Source organism: Neolamprologus brichardi, chromosome 23, assembly GCF_056152115.1.
Source record: "Neolamprologus brichardi isolate AB-2024 chromosome 23, ASM5615211v1, whole genome shotgun sequence".
Taxonomy (NCBI): domain Eukaryota; kingdom Metazoa; phylum Chordata; class Actinopteri; order Cichliformes; family Cichlidae; genus Neolamprologus; species Neolamprologus brichardi.
The window spans coordinates 11473037-11493340 of record NC_142125.1 but is presented as its reverse complement, the minus strand read 5'-3'; the positions used below and the strand labels follow the sequence as shown (position 1 = coordinate 11493340).

Below are 20304 nucleotides of genomic sequence, written 5' to 3'. Positions count from 1 at the left end.
ACTTGTCGTTTGTATGACATTTAAAAGTAAAATGAGAACCTGCTCCCAGTTTTGATTCAAGATACAGACAACTTCTCTACTTTCAAGAGACTTTAAACCTTCATGTTTGATAAAGCAACCTAGAAACCAAGAAACCTAAAAGATTCAGAGAGTTTCTCTCATCCCAACCGGTCGCAGCAGATGGCCGCCCCTCCCTGAGCCTGGTTCTGCCGGAGGTTTCTTCCTGTTAAAAGGGAGTTTTTCCTTCCCACTGTTGCCAAAGTGCTTGCTCATAGGGGGTCATATTATTGTTGGGTTTTTCTCTGTATGTATTATTGCAATAATAACAGTGTGCAATACAAATACACTTATTCTTCTTTTTTTATTACTAAGTTATTATACTGTGTTGTGTTGTTTGTGTTGCGTTGTGATGTGTCATATCGTGTCGTGTTGTGTTATATGTAGTGCCGACGTAGGACAGTTTTCCAATTTCATTGTACTACTGTACTATGTATGACTGTGCAATGACAATAAAGAGTTATCTTATCTTATCTTATCTTATCTTATCTTATCTTATCTTATCTTATTGTAAGGTCTACCTTACAATATAAAGCACCTTGAGGTGACTGTTGTTGTGATTTGGTGCTGTATAAATAAAATTGAACTGATTTAAAGAGGAGTGGGCCAACCAGATGTGCACAGTGACATCTGGATTTTGGGTTGAGTTGGGAGATTTAAAAGAAATCAAACCAGAAGATATTTTAATCCAGATGAGCTCAGATATTTTGGGCATTCTCGTTTTGACACTGTGTAAGTACACTGGCTTTAAAGTTAAATGTCAGCTGAGGAGTGTTAGTTTGGCAGGAATGAGGCAGCGTGACCCACATTGTATTTGTGACCCTCTGATGTGCGCGTCCTTCTTCATTTCAGTTCTCAGACAGAAGTGAAAATTCAAAAGAAATTGGTCTGGTTACTTTCCCTGAAAACACAGAAAGAGATTCAGCACTAACGTCCTTCGTCACCGCCACCGTGCTGAAAGTCTCCACGGACTCCACAGTCAGCCACGATTACACGCTTTTACATGTGTTTATCAGTGACCTGCTGACTGCTGCAGTGAGTGTAAATATAACAGATACTGAAAAACTGCTTTAAGCCAGAGGCATTCTGGGATAGGACTATGTTAAGGCAGCTTCATGGTGCAGAAACCAGCTGCACACAGAGATTAAAATATCATACAGCAACCTGTGTGTGTGCATGTGTGTGCATGTGAGGAGGTGTCTCCGTTTATCAGTTGCATCACACACGTTTCATCACGCCTACCTAAATAATCAAACCTTGTCCCCTGTAGTCAGGTGTTGATGCTGTCACACGGTTGTTTTTCTGTGCTGGCAGCGTGCGGTTGTAAGATTAAACTTTCTGCAGTCATTCATGTAATCAGAATATGAATATGAATTTCCTGTGTTTCCTGTTGCACTAATGCTTTCTCTTCAGGTGCACTGTAGTGTCAGTATTTGTGATCAGTAAACTATCCCTGGATCAAGTTAAGATTATATTCCAGACATTCATTCAAAGAGGTTTAAGGAACACCAACAGAAACACCGGCAGATGTTTATCAGAAGGCAGTTATTTGGTGTTTCCACCTGCACAAATATGTTTTCCTTCCATTTAAACCAGCGGTAGCAAGTGTTTCAGAGAACAGTGCGTGCATGAAAGCTACAAGTGCATCGGGCACATGAGAAAGCCTAAACAGCACATGCAGATCAACTGCAACTGACAGAAGGGAGCAAAAATGAGTGCATGCTGAAGGGGCTCCGCTGTAACTGCTCTTCCCCATTTTGACAAGCTGAGGTTAGCTCAGAGAACAGCTTTGCCCTCAGAACAGACATAACTTTTCCGGTGCCAACCTCAAAGTCTAACTAGAAACGATTAGAACGAAAGATAAGCAGGGCAGCCTCAAGAAGACACAAGTTTGCTTTAAAAATGTGCCACTACACGTGTGTGACTGTGAGAGGCAGCGAAACGCAGCAGGGGGAGTAACTGAAGCGGATGGGAAGTGTTTTATACTGACTGAGCTGGCCCCCTGAGCTTCACATGCACTCAGTTCAGTGACAGAAGCAAAGTGTGAGAGAAGTGGAAGAGCGGGTTAGGTGTTAGATTCCCAATGGCGTCTGCTTCAAGCAGCAGAGTGGACGAGCAGCCGCCGGCACTGCCTGTCAAACAGCACAGGTAAGCATTATCTTTCTGTGAGAAGGAGAAACTTTTATGGCTCCTTTTGACATGTTTTTTGTTGAATTTTAACAATATTTTCACTCCACACCCAAACATGACAATGGAGCAGCAGGCAGCTTTTGCTGTGCATATATTGCAATTGCATGTATTTCCTCAGGCATTCCAGCGTGGAGTCTGACTGCAGCCCTGTGGTACCACAGCATCAAAGTTCCGCATACAACGATGTCTTTCCTGAACCCACCGACTGCAATGCAGCCCAGTGCCCCATACACCAACGCTACGGTAGGTTTGGAGAACGATGACACCAAAATATCTCTGCAACAACAAATTAGGCAAATATCACTGTGGTTTACTGATTACTGAATATATGGCTCGCTGTGATGGGAAAAAAAATACTATTACATCTGGTTCTTTTTTCTCAGTTCGCCTTTCAGTTCATGAGAACTCGAGAGGAAGTCACCTTACAAAACTTTTACTTTCACTGAAAAGGCAAACAGGGTAAATGTCCTTATACTGAATGACTCCTTTGGAGGTGTGATTGTACTATGCAAGCAAGTTCCTCTCAAATAGGAGTGTCAAACTTTCTCTGGGCCACATGCATTCAGTTTCATATTACGTAGGCTGCACCAGAAAAAGAAACTACTACTAAACAATTAATAATGAAGTACATTCTTAAAATATTCCCATTTATTGAGCCAACCCTTACCGATCAGCTCATGAACAGTCAGTGTTGTTTTTGTAAACATAAGTGCAGTTTCAGCAGTTTGTCTGTTTTACAAAACTATTTTACCTCAGTGTGTCTCTGTATTGTGTTTAAACTACTTCCCCTTCTTTGCCTGCTGTTGTTGTCTGACTTTAATTCCTCTGATGGTGTTGCTCAGATCCGTGCAGACACCTGGAGAGATTTTACTCTGATATCAACCCACCGCCTGTCCCGAAGAAGAGGTTACATCGTGCTTTATCCCTCCCGCCCACCCATGTGCCTTCGTTGCCTCACACGTCACCCTTTTCTCCTCTGCAAAGATTCCCCCAGAACTTTGACAATCCGCTGTACATGATGGCACCCAAACAAGATCTTTTTTTCTCAGAGGAGCTAGAAGAGTTTAAACCATCCACGAGCAGTCCTGTCTCCGTGGTGTCCTTCTCCCAGCTGTCGTTTGACACTCCGGACGAAGATCTTCCCTACATCTTCCACAGCTTTGTCGACCAGGGGGTTGTTTCTCATGGGATTCAGCATCGCCATCTACTCTTTCTTAGAAGCATGGCACAGACTGTGGAGGCAAGGAATCTGCTAGAGGGCTCTAGAAGGGATGTGAGCTCATTAGAGCCTCAGGATTTCCTCTTGCATGAGGGCAGCCAGCCAAAGCAGATTGGAAACATGACTTACTACAGCCTGCACAGCCCAAAGTTCCCACAGAGAGTGCTCGGTTTAAGGGTAATGTTGCATGTCTTTTATTCATTTTGCATAGTTTACAACCAGCTCTGTGTGCATGTTGTGATTTGTAGTTGTTACATTTCCCTTGAAATTGTCTGCAAAACCAAGTGGTAGGAATGTTGTTCATAGCAACCAGTAAAACAAATATGATCTTTATCGGCACTTGCAAGTGCTACAATGGCTTGTGGTGGCAAAAACGCTTCCTCTGAACTATAGTATACCCACGGCTGCAGCAGAATCGACTTTTTTGACACATTTATCACTCTGCACTTCAGTGGTTTGATTGCTGCTTCTCTGTGCAGGTACACAAACACACCGATGAGGTTTTCTCCGCTCAAATCCAGCGGCAGCCGCCACACGTCAACGTGCGAGATGTTATTACTTATTTCCCATCCAGCAACAGCTACAGAACCAGTGAAACTCGAGATCCCGCAGCAGGCTCTCCTAACCCAAGGTCAGACTGCACTCCTGCTAATCTACCAGGTGGAAGCAGCACTGAGCATGCAGCAGAAGCCACGAACCTCTGCAAGCTCACAGTTCAGTCTTTCCTCCAGAAAGGTCAGGCCGTGAGCGTGGAAAGAGACCTGCCACACGCCAGCCTGGACGATTTTGTTAAAGACAGCAGCTCGCTGCAGAGCACAGACTCTGTGCGTTATTATAGACAGGTGTGTGCTCTGTTGCTGCAGATATTAATGGGTACGCACCATCTATACAGTAAGAGAGGCACTGCAGCTGAGCTCAAACCCCAGGAGATCCTTCTAGTGTGGCCCGATGGGAAGAGGGATGAGGCAGAAAACAACTTGAATAAGGACGCCTCTGAGGAGAAGGAAGAAACGGAGTGGGTGAACACTCCAGAAAAAGGGAGGATTCAGACGTTATGGAGGACAAGAGGCTGCCCTCGTGTGGTGCTAAAGCCACAGACTTTCGCTCAACCCCTCACCTCCATCAAATCTCAAATTACAGCTTTAATCCAGGCCTGCTGGCAAGAGAGTGCGACATCTCCGGGTTCAGTACCAGATGTTTGCAAATCCTCCTACCAAAAAGGGCTTCTTCATCTGTCCTCTCTGCTTGAGAGCGACAGCGGGGCTCAGATGGTGGACATGGTAGCCATGCTTCAGGTGCTCCTCTGGGGCCCACACGTCTCTATCTTCAACCAAGGAGGCCCTGCAACCACCGTTATACATAACTGGCTGACAGTCAAGCGGGCGCTGCTGGTTATGAAGTTGGCCGAAAAGGGGCTGATCGAGGATCGGTCTCTTCTGGACTGGGAGGACTGTATGTGCTTGCAGTATCTGTCCTTTACAGACTCTGAAACAGTTGCGAGTGTGGCCAATGAGCTCTGGCACAGAGTGAATGCTGAGCAAAGTTTATAGTCGATATCAAAGGAGTCTGCCGTTATCACCCGACTGAAAGTGAAAAACAGTCCAGATTGAGGAATAATCCACTTCAGTGCATTCTCCTTTATCAGCTGTTCATGTGCTGCACTTCATAATGTAAAACTAGTCTATTAAAAAGACCCCACTGGTTTAAAAAAAAAAAAAAGGCTGTTTTGTCAGCTTCATCTGACTCTTGTGTAAGTTTTTGTCTGTACACTTTACTTCTCTCTAGTTATTGGGTGGGTTTCAAGTTTTTAAAAAAAGGTGTGAAGGTGGGGCATGGTTTCTGTTCTCAAGACCTTCACAAAAATACTGTGTGTAAATGAATGCGACTTCATGCAAGTTGTTGACTTTCTGAAGGGGATCGACCTTATTCCCCGTATCCCAAATCAAGATGTTACGAAATGCAGCCAGGAGCTTACACAACTACTATTGGCTCTAGCTTTGGCTAACACAACTAAATGCTTTCTCCTTTTAGAGAGTGTAATTATGTTTCATGACACCACAGAAACCACAGTTTAAGGTGAGCACTTTTATTTAGTACAGTTACAACATGCACATCTCTATCAAGTGTATCGAAACAAATTAAAATCATGCACACATTAAAAAAAAAATCAACAGGAGAATCAACTGAAATCTAAATTTCTAATTACATGAGTAAGCTCAATATAACTCATAAATATATTTGAGATGATGAGGGTTTAGAGAGAACGAGCAGGAAGCCAACACTACACATCGGGGAAAGTATCACAGCAGTAAGGATGCATTGCCCAAATATTACGTGTCGCTTGATTTACATTCCTGACATATTAACATCTTACCCTAGTGCAAATCGTAATGAAACACAGCACGTGGCAGGTAAAACACACCTCAACCATACTGAGCTTGGATGACATTTTTATAAACAAAATTATAAAGATGTGGTTGTGGATTGAAATAAAAACAACAACAACAAAAAAAAAAGATTTGTAACTGCTCGGCGTAATTTTAATCATCATCTGAAGAGTCACGCTCGATGCTGTAAGCCATGAAGAAAGCGTCAGGGCGGGAAGGGACGAGGGGATGACCTGGTCTCACAATCTCAAAGCCCAGGAAACTGAATGTACGCAGCAGGGATGCTATGGAGGACGACACAAGGAGAGATGTCATCAGCAAGGCTTTCTGACCAGAACAGAGCAAAAGCAGCTCATCTTCCATGAACATATAGACACGACACTGCCGCTGTGAGTGTGATGAAAAGCCCCGTGCAGAGAAAAGCTCTCAGCACTGTAAACAGAGCAGTATGGACTTGGACCAGATGTTAGAATCAACACACTCGTGACATTTCATAATCACACTGTTCACTAACAGCATCTGTGGTGGTACGGTGGACATTAGTCTGCATAACATGAGTAAGTTAGTTAATTATTAGATAAATCAGCAAGACTGTGCTCAGAAACATCCGGCACGTGTTGCAACATCTGAGCTCTTTAACGAAGAGTCTGGCCTGAGTCCAGTGCTACTTATATTTGAAGTCGTGAGCAGTACATCACACATTTATTACAGGTCTGGAAACTAGTGTGAGGAGGTAATGAGGTTCATAACATCTGCAGGCAGTATGCATTTAAAACATGCTTAACAACAAAAACGTTACTCGGTTTCCTGATATAGCTCAGTATTTTATACAAAGCGTTAACAGTTTTAATTTGCATCAAAGAAAAAACAAACAAAACCCTCACCTCTATCATCACGGCTCTTATGAAAACAGATGAAAACGTGGTCAACCTGCAGCTGCTCTTCTGCAAACTCCAGCAGAAGGGCAAAACTGGAAAGAAACAGAGCAAACAAGAAGGGTTAATGATTTGTCAGAGGGTTGTTAATAATTTGAGGCAGAGCACATTTCACCCAAAGATGGAGACCCTTTGTTTATTTACTTATTTATTTCCAAATACCATTTTTTGCTTTTAAGATTTTTTTTCCAGTGTGGATGTGAATATTATTATACCTGCCTGTATACTGCATCAGGAAACACGAGTAGATGTGTGTTTCTGCTTTAGCAGTTACCAGTAAGTAAAAGTGTCTGGTCTACTTCCTCTTACTTGAATCACTTGCAAACAAGTTTTGCCTGCTCACCTGTCTTTGCTGCCCTCGGGCAAAGCTCCAGGAGGGATTTCAACGTACAGGTTTCCTCCTTTCAGCGCTGCCCTCCATACACAGTGCTTTCCTTCGGAGCGCCGGGGCTCAAAGAGTAAGAAGCGCACTCTGCTATTGGCAGGGGAAGGCTCCTCAAGAACCAGCAACTGAGCATCCTGGGAAAGTGTAGTTTAGGTTATGTTAAAAATGAAATTGCACATACCAGCAGGGAAATTTCTGTATTTCTTTTTAAGCTTTCATCACTTACAGAATAGAACAGCTTAGCTGAAAGATTGCGATCCCGTTGGTCATTCCCTCGCCCACCTGGGATCTTCAGGGGTGGGAGAGGGGCATCAGGAGCACCACAGAGGCCCCGGACACGGGTTACTGCAACAGCGGGAGCACCTCAAAGGACTGGAGATACTGGATAGCAAAACAAACGCACACACAGATGGAGCCATCATGAGCTGGGTATTCAGTCGAGATTCTGCTACCAAACACAAACCAAACTCTTTATGAGCAGCACGTTCAGCACACATTGAACCGCCGAGTGACTCATCTGCGATACTGCAGTAAAACATTTGCTAACCCCGAGTGAGTCTTCAGACACAAAAGCACAAGACTGGGGGAACCAGTTCAATCAATAACCGTTCCTATGTTGAGCACAGATGCGTGCATGACGTGCCGACGGATGAGGAACACGTAACGGAAAGGAGAAGTGGTTTATGTCACACCACCACATCACTGATGCCTCACTTAAACTGTTAGCAATTTTATGTCAGCTCTCAGTCAAATATTGACCACCAACTATGAGAAATTGTTTGCTTTTGTCTCACAAAGACACATCGAGGCTACGGCTCATGTGGGAAAGGAAGCAAACTTCAGAAAGCTAACGTTTGTCAGGCACACTTCTGCTGCGGTCACTTTAAGCTTGTTCCACGGTTCTCACAGGAAACCTGCCAGAAGAACGGGCTATTTTTTCCTCTAGCCACTAGCCTACTTTAGCCCTTCACTCACTGTGTAGCTCCAGTTTAAGAGACAGGGATAAACAATACTCAACAGCCGTTATAATCCAGCGCTGTGTCACAGCACTCCTCAGATTTAGCTTGCTGTGACTGCATACATTTACAGCTTTGAGCAAAGGCCTGTTTACTGGGATTCTATTAGGAACAAAAATAACAGCACCGCAAACACCATCACACACAGAGATGCTTCTCTTACGCAAATGCCACCAATGCGCTACATGCTGAGCAGAGGTGTGGAAACCAGTGTCATTCGCAGTGTGTAATATTCAACTTATGATCTCACAGAGGATTGGGGATTTTAACCAAATGCAGTTACTCCCTAAATCCAGTAATCAGATTAGGAAAGGAAGCCACTTGCCATCCTTGCAGAACCCCGTGTTCTCTTTAAATCGCCTCCTCTCTGGGATTTAAAAAGAACACGAAGTTCTCAGTCAGTTTCTGCCTTTAGCGTTCTTTGAGACTGACATGTGAACAGTAGGCAGCACCGCACAATGACACCCTGGGGGTCATCTTAATAAAAACAGCTGCCGTGAATAGTGTTTGTAGGAGAGTCTGTTGTAAATGAACATCATTGTAAAGGACATCTGCACTAAATCTCATGCATCCATCTAGCAGAGAATCATCTTTAATCTCATGTTCTAGCCTGCACTGTTATAATGAGACTCTTTAATGTAGTATGACATTTGCAATGTGGGTTTTGTTTTAGCTCACCTAACACGTTCTGGCTTTCAACAAAAGAAAAATTAGCAGGTTAAAACGGTAACAGTCTTTAATGCGGGGTTAAGTTTACACAAGTTTAAATACATTTGATTTAATCAGGTGGTCAAAGATGAAAAGAAAAGGCCTAGCCTTCTCTTAAGGTAACAGACTTTTTTACCTTAGGAGGGGGGGGGAGGCTATTAGCTGCTATAATAGATGTTATTTTAATGCATGCTTTAATGCTTTATTATTGGAATTTGTGGATGTTAAACCAGTCTTATCGTACATGATAGCTCTGTGTCAGCATATTTATAAAGGCATTTTTTTCAAGCTTTGGCTTAAAGAGAAACACTATTATATAATATACATACATAATATCTAACCATGACAATTACATAACTATATCCAACTTACAACCAACTAGTTGCCACGATAAGCAAAAATACATTAAGATTTGTGTGTAGGCCGTAACTTCCAAAATTCCCCACACAGCACCCACCCTGCCCCCCTCCGTCCCTCCTCCCCCGCAGTGGAAATTTCCTATGAGCGCCTTAAACACTATAGATCAGCACAAACAGAGCGCGTCAACAAATCCTGTCAGGGCACGAGTGGTGCAACCACAACCGACCACCAGACCGGGTTAATCGCTAACAACCAGTTTCGAGGCATCCACCCCTACCAGTCTCCTCACTTCCAGTCAATCGGTACTTTAACTGCACCCAAACAGGCACACGGCTGGCTGAAGAATGGCCCCGCAGCAGCTCGCATAAATCAAACCGAATCTGATTAAAAACATTACAAAGGTTCTTCTGAACGTCGGTAAAACGTATTCCCTGTCCGCCCACCTGAAACCCGTGTTTCCAGAAGTTACTGGGTGTCTTATCGTGGGTTCAGAAGGGCAAAAAGAAAAAAATAAAATAAAATAAAATATATAAATAAATAAGAAAATCCCTGAAACCACGAATTAATCCGTACAGCCATCATTTTAACTACATGGTTAGCTAACTTTATATAACCCCGCGCAAAAATTTTCGTACTACTTCTACATCACAAAAGCCACATCAAAAAAGATAGTAACGTGGTTTCAAAGCCATTGATCATTTTCATTGCCAAGGACGAAAATATGAACGCATCCGTCAGATTACCTAATGCTAAAGAGCTAGCATTTAGCTTAAATGTCTACGCTAATATGTAAGGGGGAAACACACCTAGTAACGATAAAACACTCTTATTCCGCGTTTTAACACGCAAAATTTGTATTTTAAAATGTTATAAATTACAATTCTAGTCGCTACCAGGTCTTAATAGAAAACCTTACGACACGTTAGCCCAGCCATCGATAACGCGAACCTGTGGCGTTTGACATATTAGCTGACGCGTTAGCATCTGAAGCTACCAAAGCAGCGCTGTCACTTCTAACATTTTGCTCATAATCCCGGTACTGCGGTGTATTTTAAGGTGATTAATATGCATCTTTTATGGAATTGAAATAAGCTGCCCGTGATTAATAATGTTCTCTAGAAATGTCAACTGAAATAAGTGTCGCTGTTATGTAAACATGAAGGGCTGTGCTAGTCGCCCCACAGCGTATGCGAAAGCTAGGCCGCGGTTTTTAAACGTAGCTTAGCTTAGCTCACTGAGAGCAGCTGACACGGACCACAACATACCTTTCACTTTCAGGTTTATTACTGGACTTCTCGATAACAGGCATCTCGGGTAAGTTTCTCTCTTTTTCTCTAGCAAAACAGTGACTATTCAAAATCGTCTGTAGGTTAGATTTAACCATCCGGCCAGCGTCCACACCAGCTGCTCCCTCTGTCCTCTCCTCGTCACCGTATTCTGGGCTAACAAGCGGGGAGCTGCGGTATTTGGCGGAGGCGTGTTCTGTCACTCTGACGTTTACCGTCGAAATGTGACGCAGTTACTCAGCACCGTCACTTCACAGTGTGATAAAATATACAACAATAAAACAACGCGTTCAGTATAAAACGATTTATATCACAAAAGAATATCTAAGTACTAATACATTGGGCTTTAGATTTGGATTTAGATTGGGCACATCTTTTAAAAACAGCTAAAGACATTTTTATATAGAAAAGTTTTTGATTAATTTGTTCTTACGTTGTTTTAATTGTTTTTTCATTGTTTTACCTTGCTGTTTTATTTACTGTTACATTGTTTCGTATTTCCATTTCTTGTACTGTAAATCACATAGTGATTTTTTTTTATCTATGAAAAGCGCTATATAAATAAATTTTACTTACTGCGTACCCCTGGTACAGACGGTCTTGTTTTGTGTAGAATTAGCATAGCTTTTTCTATTTGTCTTTTGTTTTATATATATATATATATATATATATATATATATATATATATATATATATATATATATATATATATATATATATAATTTATGCCAAAAATTAGAATTGAGTTGTATAATTTTTGCCAAGTCAAATGGCTTTATTGTCATTTCAACCATGTGCAGTGGTACAGTAGACCATGGTTTAGCTGAGTACATATTTGAGTAATAGGTTATTATTGCTGATCAAAAAGACTGGACTGCTCCGGTTGAGTAATTTTTTCAGACAAAGTTTGGACGTGTGCAGAGCAGGGATATGGATATACTGGACAAAGGCTGTTAAAAATGGAGCTGCCAGGCCGGAGGAAGGCCTGCAGGGAGTTGATGTGACAGGACGATGGTAGGTAAAGGATGAAATGGATGCAGATGATGTGCTGTGGTGACCCCTGAAGGGAGCAGCCAAAAGAAGAATTGAAAGAAGAAGGAGAAGTTATTACTGCTGATGATGCCTTTATTGACACTATATACAGCGATACACTGAGACTGCAGGTTCCCAATCATACACATCAGTGTCATGTGAATTTAGTAACATACAGAATCACTGAGGGTGTGGGTGGCTCTGGGGATGACACTGTTAGTGCCTGCTTTAATTTGAATTGGGACTCATTTATTATGTGATGAACTTTTAACAATGTGTTGTGTTTTAGGACCTCCTCATAATTAAGTAAACTTTTTAACCACCCTGGTAACTCTGGCTTATCTGCCTCTGAGCTGTGGAGGAGTAGGAGTGTTCATGGCACTGGAAGGCGGGTGTTGCTAATCCTCGTTCACCTACTGGCTTACTGCTATTAAGTTTGAGTGTCCCTTTCCCTGTTTTCACACCTGTGCCTGTCAATCAAGCAAAGAAGCAGGTGCAGAGCGTGTACGCAACCGCAGCAGCACAGCTCTACTATCCCTCACCTCTGTGGTTAAGCACAACTGAAAATCAGGTAAGCATATTTTTCTGTCCAGAGGTTCATATCAAACTAAACACTGAGCTCCATATTTGTCTTTCTAAAGAGCTGCGTGTGCCTATTTTAAGCTGTGTTAGTGTCACATGTTAGTGTGTGGCTTGGAAGAGGGTGCAAAAGGCAGTACAGGGGAAAGTGGAATATGATCACAGATATAAGATATCGAGGATTATACAAACCCCACGTGTGATCATTCTGTGTATTCTGTGTACTGCTATTTTACTAAATCTCAACCACACAGTCCTACCGAATCTTTCCTCATCTTGCAGTGTTATTTTTCAGCCTTAAGAAGCTGGAGCAGGCCTGTCTGAAGGCTTCACGAGTAAGACACATGTTTCACTAAACAGCCACCAGACTGATGAAACTGAGCATGGACTAAATGCGTCTGACTCGTGTCTGTCTGCAGTGTCTTATGAGCGGATTCTGTGCATTGAAAATCTGAGCGATGTTCCAAATCCGTGGAAAGGATTCACTGTGAACCGCTGTTTAGTGGCGGCACTGGTTGTGCTACTGGTGAGCTCAGGAGTTAACGAAGTGCATGGTGAGTGCCAGTGCGCTGTCTCTTTACCCACATCAGACATGTTTTGAGCTTGTTTCTGACAGATTGCTGCGATTTGTAACAGCCGACAGCTTCTGTGTAACACGCTCTCAGTCTTTCGTGCGATTGTGTTTTCTAGATGCTCTGGACTATTTTGTTGACGAGACAGGTGTGTGGTCTGTCTTTGGAAGTCTGCAGAGTGCTTCAATAACACAGGTATGGTTTCTCGTGATTCTGTCAGTTAGCCTGCAACTGTTCTTGTTTAAAGACTGAGGGTGATTTTATGTGTAATTTACAGATACAGTAAAGTTTTCCTCCTTTCGATGTGGAGGAGCAGCTGCTCCTCCACATCGAAAGGAGCCAATTGAGGTAGTTCAGGCATCTGACAAGGATGCCCCCTGGGCGCCTCCTGGGCGAGATTTCCGGGCATGTCCCACAGGAAGGAGGCCCCGAGGCAGACCCAGGACACGCTGGAGAGATTATATCTCTCGGCTGGCCTGGGAACGCCTTGGTGTTCCCCTGGATAAGCTGGAGGAGGTGGCTGGGGAGAGGGAGTTCTGGGATTCTCTGCTTGGGCTGCTGCCCCCGCGACCCAGCCCCAGTTAAGCGGAGGAAAATGGTTGGATGGATCGACAGTAAAGTTTTTTACTGTTTTCTGGATCAGCCACAGCTGAATACAGAGTCGTGTTCATTTCCAGCTCGGCATTTTAGTACTTGGACTTTTAGTCATATATCTTAAACATTATCCTTTAATGGGGGCAACCCTTCAGTTCATCCGCTGTGTGAAATGAGCCATTTTAGCTTTTCTGCCTTTAAAGCCGTAATCCATCTTCTCTTGGTGTTCAAGCATCTCAGTGACAAGCTATCAGTCTGAGAGGGCCATATTAGTGATATCTGCTTCTCCTGGCATCATAAAGCAACAACAGTAGGATAAACAGGGAAAAATGGAGAATAATGGGCCTGCTGTAAGTTCACAGAGATTTTGAGAAAGTCTTTGTCAGATTTGGAAATAAGGGAACCGTAAAGTGTCCGTTTGTATGGCTGAGAATTAACAAATACCCGGTCAACACACAGCTGATGAACCACTGGATGGTTCCGTAATCCCCTTACATGTAATCTTACTGGTTTAAACAATTTTATTCCTCTTTTTTAAAGACTGAATGAGCAAACCTACCCTCTCATGGCTGAAAAAATAAAGTTTTGCGAGACTGACAACAGCAGTATCTGTTCAACCCAAAGCATAAAGCATGAAACACTGTGTAAGGTGCACGTGTTGGTGTACTGAGCAGGGCTGCCTGGTGATCCTGTAGACTAGAGCAGTGAACAGCATTTGGAGCTTCTGTGTGTTAAAAAAACAACATTAGAAGTGTATCTTATAGTGCGTCTTATTTTACATACATCGAGATTGCTATGTTCTATAATCAAGGTCACATGTTTCTGATTCTTCTACATGTTTTTAAGCGTTAAAGACATCAGAGTGCATCCCGTGTCTAGATGACATCATCTGTGCACCCATCTGGACTATTTCGGTGTGATTTTCCCATTTTTGGAGATGTATGACTTAATGAGACTGTTGTGAGCAGTTTCATGCTGAAAGTATTTTCCTTTGAGAGAATTACAAATACCAACCAAAAGAGGTTTGCAGCTAGCTGCGGTTCAGCTGAAGGGGGGCGCCACGATTACATCCTGTCACCAGAGTTCTTATAGTTTTTTGTATTCTCTAATAAGTTTTTATTTTATTTTGACTTTTTGTTTTTACTGCTCGAAAATGTTTAGTTTAGTTTTTATTCGGTGCAGTGTTAGTTTTTATCTTCTATTGTATGTCAGAGGTAAGATTTAGAAAAAGCAGAGCATCTATTTCAATCAAACTAAAAGTTTTTGTCTGGTAAAGATCCAAAGTCTCAAACCCGTTTGTCAAAACCTCATAAACTTACAGGTTGAACAAGATTAACAGATGCTAAAACTCCACAATATTTCCTCTAGATTTTAATTTTAGTTATGTTACGAGCCAGCTCAAAAGCTGTAACATAAATATGGAGACCAACACCAGAATTTCACAGAGAAGATTTTATTTTTTTATTTTAAATTATATGATAAGTTAGCTAAAATAGCCGGTACCACTAAGACAAAGACTAGTGCACCTCCATGAAAACTTGCCTCAAGTATGTCTTTGTCCACACCGGATTAGGTGTGGTCAATTAGCAACAGGTGAACATTCTTGCACTGCCACTGCAAAGAGATCAGGGGCTGCAAACAAGTTAGTTTTAGTTAACAGTAATAACCTTGCCTATCACAGGTTAGTGTATACTTCTTTGGGTGATGGATGCCGAACCTTTCGCAGCTATTTTTGAGAGTAACAGAGTCATTATTGTATTTTTGGTACTGCAAGATGTGTGCTTAATAATTTTCATAAATGTTCCAAAGACAGCAGAAACGATACAGCCGGTTTCTCAAGCTGGACAAACAGCTCTACAGCTCAGAGGACCAAAAATAAACTGGACTTTGGATCATCTCTTTAAATATCATGTGCTCAAATATTATTATAAATGAGAATTTTTATTATGCAACAGTATAGGATTTCCACAGTGTTTAGGGCTGGTTGATATGGAATCACACGTGTCTTGTCTCCCATTGTTTGCCTCCAGATTTCCATATGGGACAGCTTCACCCAGTGGTGGGGATCTGAAGAAGTCGGAGCGATTAGAAGAAGGAAGAAGCCAGTTGCTAATAAAGCAATCCTGAAACCCAAAATCAAAGCATAAAACATATACTGTAGCTTATGTAGCTGTATGGCTACGAATACAGAACTTTAAACACACTTTGCATTTAATTATCACAAGTTTGAGAAGGCTATATTTCAACCTTTTAACAGTTTAACTTTAACACTCAGAAACATTATTCCAATTAAAAATATTTTCAAAATGACAAAATCTGATTCATTTTAGCATCACTAATTATCAAATATCTTAACATGAATAGCATTCACATTAACTTTGTAATCTTAAGACTTGTGATCTTTAATAAAGCATAAAAGTAGTTATATTTCATTAAAAGTACATGTGGTGTATTGTAATTGATATTTCATAACTGAAACATGCACATAACTAATCAGTTGTGTGAAAGTTATAAATGCTGGGGTAAAGTAGCAGTAGAGAACAGCTCTAGCGGCATCCACACTCTCTCGCAACCGCATCTGGCTTGATTGAGATGAAGGTCCCATCTGCGTTCCAGTCCACCACCTCCAGGGCTTCGTAGGCCACGGGCACGCAGCAGGGCGAACGCTCATCCGCGTTGCCGCTCTCGATGTGGGAGTTGAGCAGGATGGCGTGGTTGTTGCCGTTGGTCAGAGGGAACGCGCAGGAGCCGTGGCAATTGTTAATGTTTGCGCTGCTTGGGCCGACGAGAAGCTTTGTCAGGGACACGGTGAGAGCCCTCAGCCCACAGACGCTGCCTCTCACTGACGAACTGGGGTCTGCTCTGGTGGCCCGCAGTTTTCTTTGCGCGTCGTACGTTTGGGCCACCGTCTGCAGAGCCTTCAGCAGAAGAAACGCACGGAACTGACTCCCTCCTGGCGGACGCAGAAAGAAAACACACGCAGCACTTAAAAAGGGGATATACGTGACCTTTAGAGCGGTGACGACAAAATTCACGCTAAGCAAAAAGCAAAAGTGGAAATGAGTCCCAATTTGTAGAGTCTGTGGAGCTGATAAACTGATGAACACAGCAGAGCAAAATGACAAAATAACACAATCTAATCAAATTAAATTTAATATAGTTGCTCATCTATATATGTCAAAGGTCACTGGTTAATATAGATCCAAATTTTACCACTGACAAAACAGCAAATGATATAATAATAGAAACGAACGTCAGCCAAGCTCACACACACTCACATGATTAGTTTTCTTAAAGACATCTGCTGATATCTATCTAAATATTTCATGTCCAGGTTTTTAGTTCTTTTGATGAATGAGATCTAATTTATTTATTTTTTTAATCTGCCGTCTTCAGAACTCTTAAAATTTGAATAATAGGAATCTGTTTGTGCACAAGACTTAAAATAATCTGAACTCATAGGTCACTGGAGCCGCTGTAGAACTGAACAGACAGTCTGCAGCATGATTACTGTTTTCGGCCCATAAACCTTTGACTGTAAGGCCTGTTATAAATGGGGTTTAGAGAATCCGTGGCCACTCCCTCCACCCAACATCTCCTAAAGCTGGAAGCTGGAAGCTGCGGAGGGATACTTAAATGCACCCGACTGTGCAGCTGGGTGTTGTTTCATTAAAAAAAAGATGCTTCCTATGTAACTATAACTGTTCTTGCACATGTCACCTGTGGCATGTTCTTTCTTCTGTAACGCACTCAGTTCTTTGAGCCTCCCCAGGCTCTCCTTGGCTCCCGGTGAAACCTCTTCCTCTCTGATTATATCTGTCATTTGCACCAAAGTCTGGTCCAGTCTCTGTCTGAGCTCCTCTAACAGTGCAGCAGACAGGGCCAGCTCTCCGTGGCACACCGGCAACACAGAGCCCCAGCTCCTGAAGCCAAAGACTGTGGGAGCTGTGGAGTTGATCATTACTGCCAGCAGGGTCTCGCTGGAGGTTAAGCCAAGCGAGAGTGGAGGCAGAGACTGTAAGGAGTCCAGAGGAAGTGGAGGGGATGCAAAGTGTTCCTGAGGCAGAACAGCACCCAGGAAGCGTTTCATCTCACAAAGGAAGGAGGTTTGCAGAGATGCCGGGGGCGAGCCTGAAGCACATCTGGGAAAGCAAACAAAAAAACAAAGCTGAGCGCGTCTCTGACGACAGTGAATGTCAGCAGAAAGAAAGCCGGCCCGACCTCATATCAGTTCCCGTTCCCCCGGAGAAAAACAGAAGTGGACTCATGCTGATGTTACTTCCTGATTTTTCACCAATCAAGATGCTTTTTAGGTTTTGCTCTACAATGAGAGGAAATGTAAGGAGGGTACACAATGAACCAGAGATGGGGAAATAAAATGAAGAAGATGATATCTCACTCATATGAGGGGGTTTTGTCTCAGCAGTAATCTGCCACCTGTCATTAACGCTCCCCTCTGATGATTTTCCTGTCAGCAGTACATACTGCGTGTCTCCTGAAATGCACACAGCCTGGAAAACAAAGCAACACAAAAACCCAGAGTTAGAGATCTGCAAACCTTTCATTACATTTTATCACCTAAGGCAGGGATTGATGTAGTAGATGTGCTCCTTGATGCAGCTCGATGTGATCTTAAGTGAAACTCCTCTTTCAGTGAGTGTGAGAAGTTTAGCTGCACATTTCATCACTGAGACATCTTAATGTGAAAAAAACAAGTGCAATTTGTACACCAAGCCTCAGTTTTTGTGCATGACAGAGAAAAGTTTCGGTAGTAAATGAAGGAAATAAATGTGCAAAATTACAGAAAAACTTTCAGTAGCTCAAAGCCGTCTAGTGTGAAGTCTTTGCTGGGCCCATTCTGGCTCCCGGGCCTTATGTTTGACAGCAGCCTTGAAGCAGCGTTTGCACCTGAGCTCTCTTTACCTGCGTGTTTGGCTGCAGAGACCGACTAGTGAAAGCAACTTCCAGGTCTCCTCGTGCCAGTGGACTTTCAAAGGCCAAGAGCAGCACGGGGTTCGTCATGAGTGAAGGAGACCGTGGGAGGTCAAAGGTCAGCGTGATTGTTCCTTGCTCCTCTTCCTCTGATACATGCACTAAAAGAACAAAACCAAACAATTTACAAAGTGAAGAAAGAAAAATAGCAAGAATGCGGTTTCGCCTTTTACCTGCAGCTGGGTGCAGAACCTCCAAGCTGCTCTTCTTGTTAGCGAGGTCTAACGAGACCGAGGCTGACGAGTGGGCAGACTGCGAGCAGAATCCAAACAGAACCAAACTGCTGTTTGTCAGTTCGCCGCTGTCCCCCACACCCTCACGCAACACTGCAAAGATGTCCTCCACGAAGCATGGTGCAGCATGAGGCGCTGCTGCTGCTGCTGCTGATGGTGATGATGGGGTCTTCGCTGATGGGAGTGAGTACTCTGAAACGGACAAATTACTTCACACACTAAAGAACCAGTCTGAAGCAATAACCACATGCACGCATTTTTCCATTCAAAGTTAACGAGTTATTAATTAATCAGCCAAGCGGCGTCTGACCGGTTACTGTGGGGTCCTGGGCCGGTTGCAGGGTCCAGCAGAGCGTCAGCGCCTCGCTGTAAAGAACGAGCAGACCCAACATGTTTGCAGTGTCTGCGCGTGCGTCTATGTGGTCAGATCTCTCACAGGATGGGAGTTACATCCTCGGACCTCCCATTCTCACCACCTGGGGTCCCCTTTCTGCCAAAATAGCAGCACTGTGTGTCCTTGAGGACTGAGATTGTCAGTATTTGAGATATTTTAACCTGCCTGTAGAGAACATTCTAATATCAGACAGCAAACCGGACATGGATGCAAACAGAAGATGACTTTGGACACACTGAACATCCTTATCTAGCAGACACAAACAGGTTTGAGAAAGAAAGTTTCTCACAAACCTTTCACAGAACACGCCAGGCTGAAAGATGAAGAGTGTTGTTTAATGTTTCGTGGCTGCAGAGCTAATATGCACGCTGCTTCCATCACGTCGACAACAAAGGTCAAAAAAACTTTAAAGAAACACTTTGCAGTTTTGGTATATCTGCTTACTTGTTGCTTTGGACTGATGGCTCTTCCTCTTAGAGAGACTGCTGGCAGAAAGCCTTGAAGAGAAACTTCAGCCACATCCACTGTTTTTCATCTTTCTGTTTCTCTAAGCGGGGGATGTCCAACATCAGTCCAGAATCACCCACCAATGACTCCAAGCCAGCTTGCTTGAAGGATGGCATAAATTTTGGACGTTTAACTGTATTTTCTTAAATTTTATGGCTTTTCCTGCTCTGCCACAGCTGCTCATGCTACACCAAAGTGATTAACAATTACATGACAAAAAAGTTCCTGTTTTCTTTTCGCCATCTGCTCCAGAAATTAGTTTTTTTTTCTGTAATATTACACATTTATTTATTTATGATGGAACATTTCTTTGATTTCAAGATTCAAGATTCAACGTGTTTATTGCTATGTGTCCAAAGAAAAAAGGTATTTGTCTTTGTCTTTGCTGTCCACCCACAGATGACGATTAATATATACAATACAATACAAATAGTACAAATAAATAAATGAAGACAGAAAAGGAGACAATATAGTGAAGTGTGAAACAGAGATGTATGCAAAAGAGCTACAGCTTAATATGCAGGATGACCTGATGTGCAAAAAATTATTCATGTTCAAAAATAGGTCAGCTTGTTCAAGAGTCTGATCGCAGAGGGGAAGAAGGAGTTGTTGAGTCTGGATGTTCTGGATTTCACACTTCTAAACCTCTGTCCCGAGGGCAGAAGCGTGAACAGTCCGTGTTGGGGGTGTGTGGGGTCTTTGAGGATGGAGGCAGCTCTCCTTTGGACTCTGCGATGGTAGATGCTCTGCAGAGAGGGCAGCGGAGTCCTGATTATCTTCCCTGCAGTTGTTATCACTCTCTGCAGGTGTTTGCGGTCCATGGCAGTAGTGCTGCCGTACCATGCAGTGACGCAGCTG

The 20304-nt window shown here is 42.9% G+C and overlaps 4 protein-coding genes across 5 annotated transcripts; 2 read left to right on the top strand and 2 right to left on the bottom strand.

Annotated features, from left to right (window-relative positions):
* The first annotated feature begins 2092 nt into the window (after positions 1-2092).
* On the top strand, positions 2093-5179 carry peak3 (PEAK family member 3). Its single transcript, XM_035907565.2, has 4 exons — positions 2093-2205; positions 2366-2490; positions 3090-3643; positions 3946-5179. Exons 1-4 carry the CDS (start codon positions 2141-2143, stop codon positions 5014-5016), a joined length of 1815 nt encoding a protein of 604 aa, XP_035763458.2. The 5' UTR covers positions 2093-2140; the 3' UTR covers positions 5017-5179.
* Positions 5180-5536: 357 nt separating this feature from the next.
* On the bottom strand, positions 5537-10723 carry oaz1a (ornithine decarboxylase antizyme 1a). Its single transcript, XM_006790343.3, is given in 6 exon segments — positions 5537-6137; positions 6738-6823; positions 7132-7307; positions 7400-7486; positions 7488-7554; positions 10523-10723. Coding segments are annotated over 6 exon segments (666 nt in total). The 5' UTR covers positions 10642-10723; the 3' UTR covers positions 5537-6006.
* A 1321-nt stretch (positions 10724-12044) lies between these two features.
* On the top strand, positions 12045-15761 carry LOC148096017 (uncharacterized). Of its 2 annotated transcripts, none has more exons than XM_087836242.1 (5): positions 12045-12146; positions 12450-12489; positions 12574-12708; positions 12845-12921; positions 15351-15761. In XM_087836242.1, coding segments are annotated over exons 2-5 (330 nt in total). In that variant the 5' UTR covers positions 12045-12146; positions 12450-12488; the 3' UTR covers positions 15468-15761. The 2 variants fall into 2 exon arrangements, with proteins under 2 accessions (XP_087692368.1, XP_087692369.1); XM_087836243.1 differs by having other exon boundaries at positions 12437-12489.
* amh (anti-Mullerian hormone) lies at positions 15243-18991 on the bottom strand. The gene is made up of 7 exons (XM_087836241.1): positions 18856-18991; positions 18486-18737; positions 18244-18413; positions 17720-17831; positions 17542-17641; positions 17041-17462; positions 15243-16273 (listed from the first exon to the last, which is right to left on the bottom strand). The coding sequence occupies exons 1-7, from the start codon at positions 18935-18937 to the stop codon at positions 15867-15869; spliced, it is 1545 nt and encodes a 514-aa protein (XP_087692367.1). The 5' UTR covers positions 18938-18991; the 3' UTR covers positions 15243-15866.
* Between the last annotated feature and the right edge of the window lie 1313 nt (positions 18992-20304).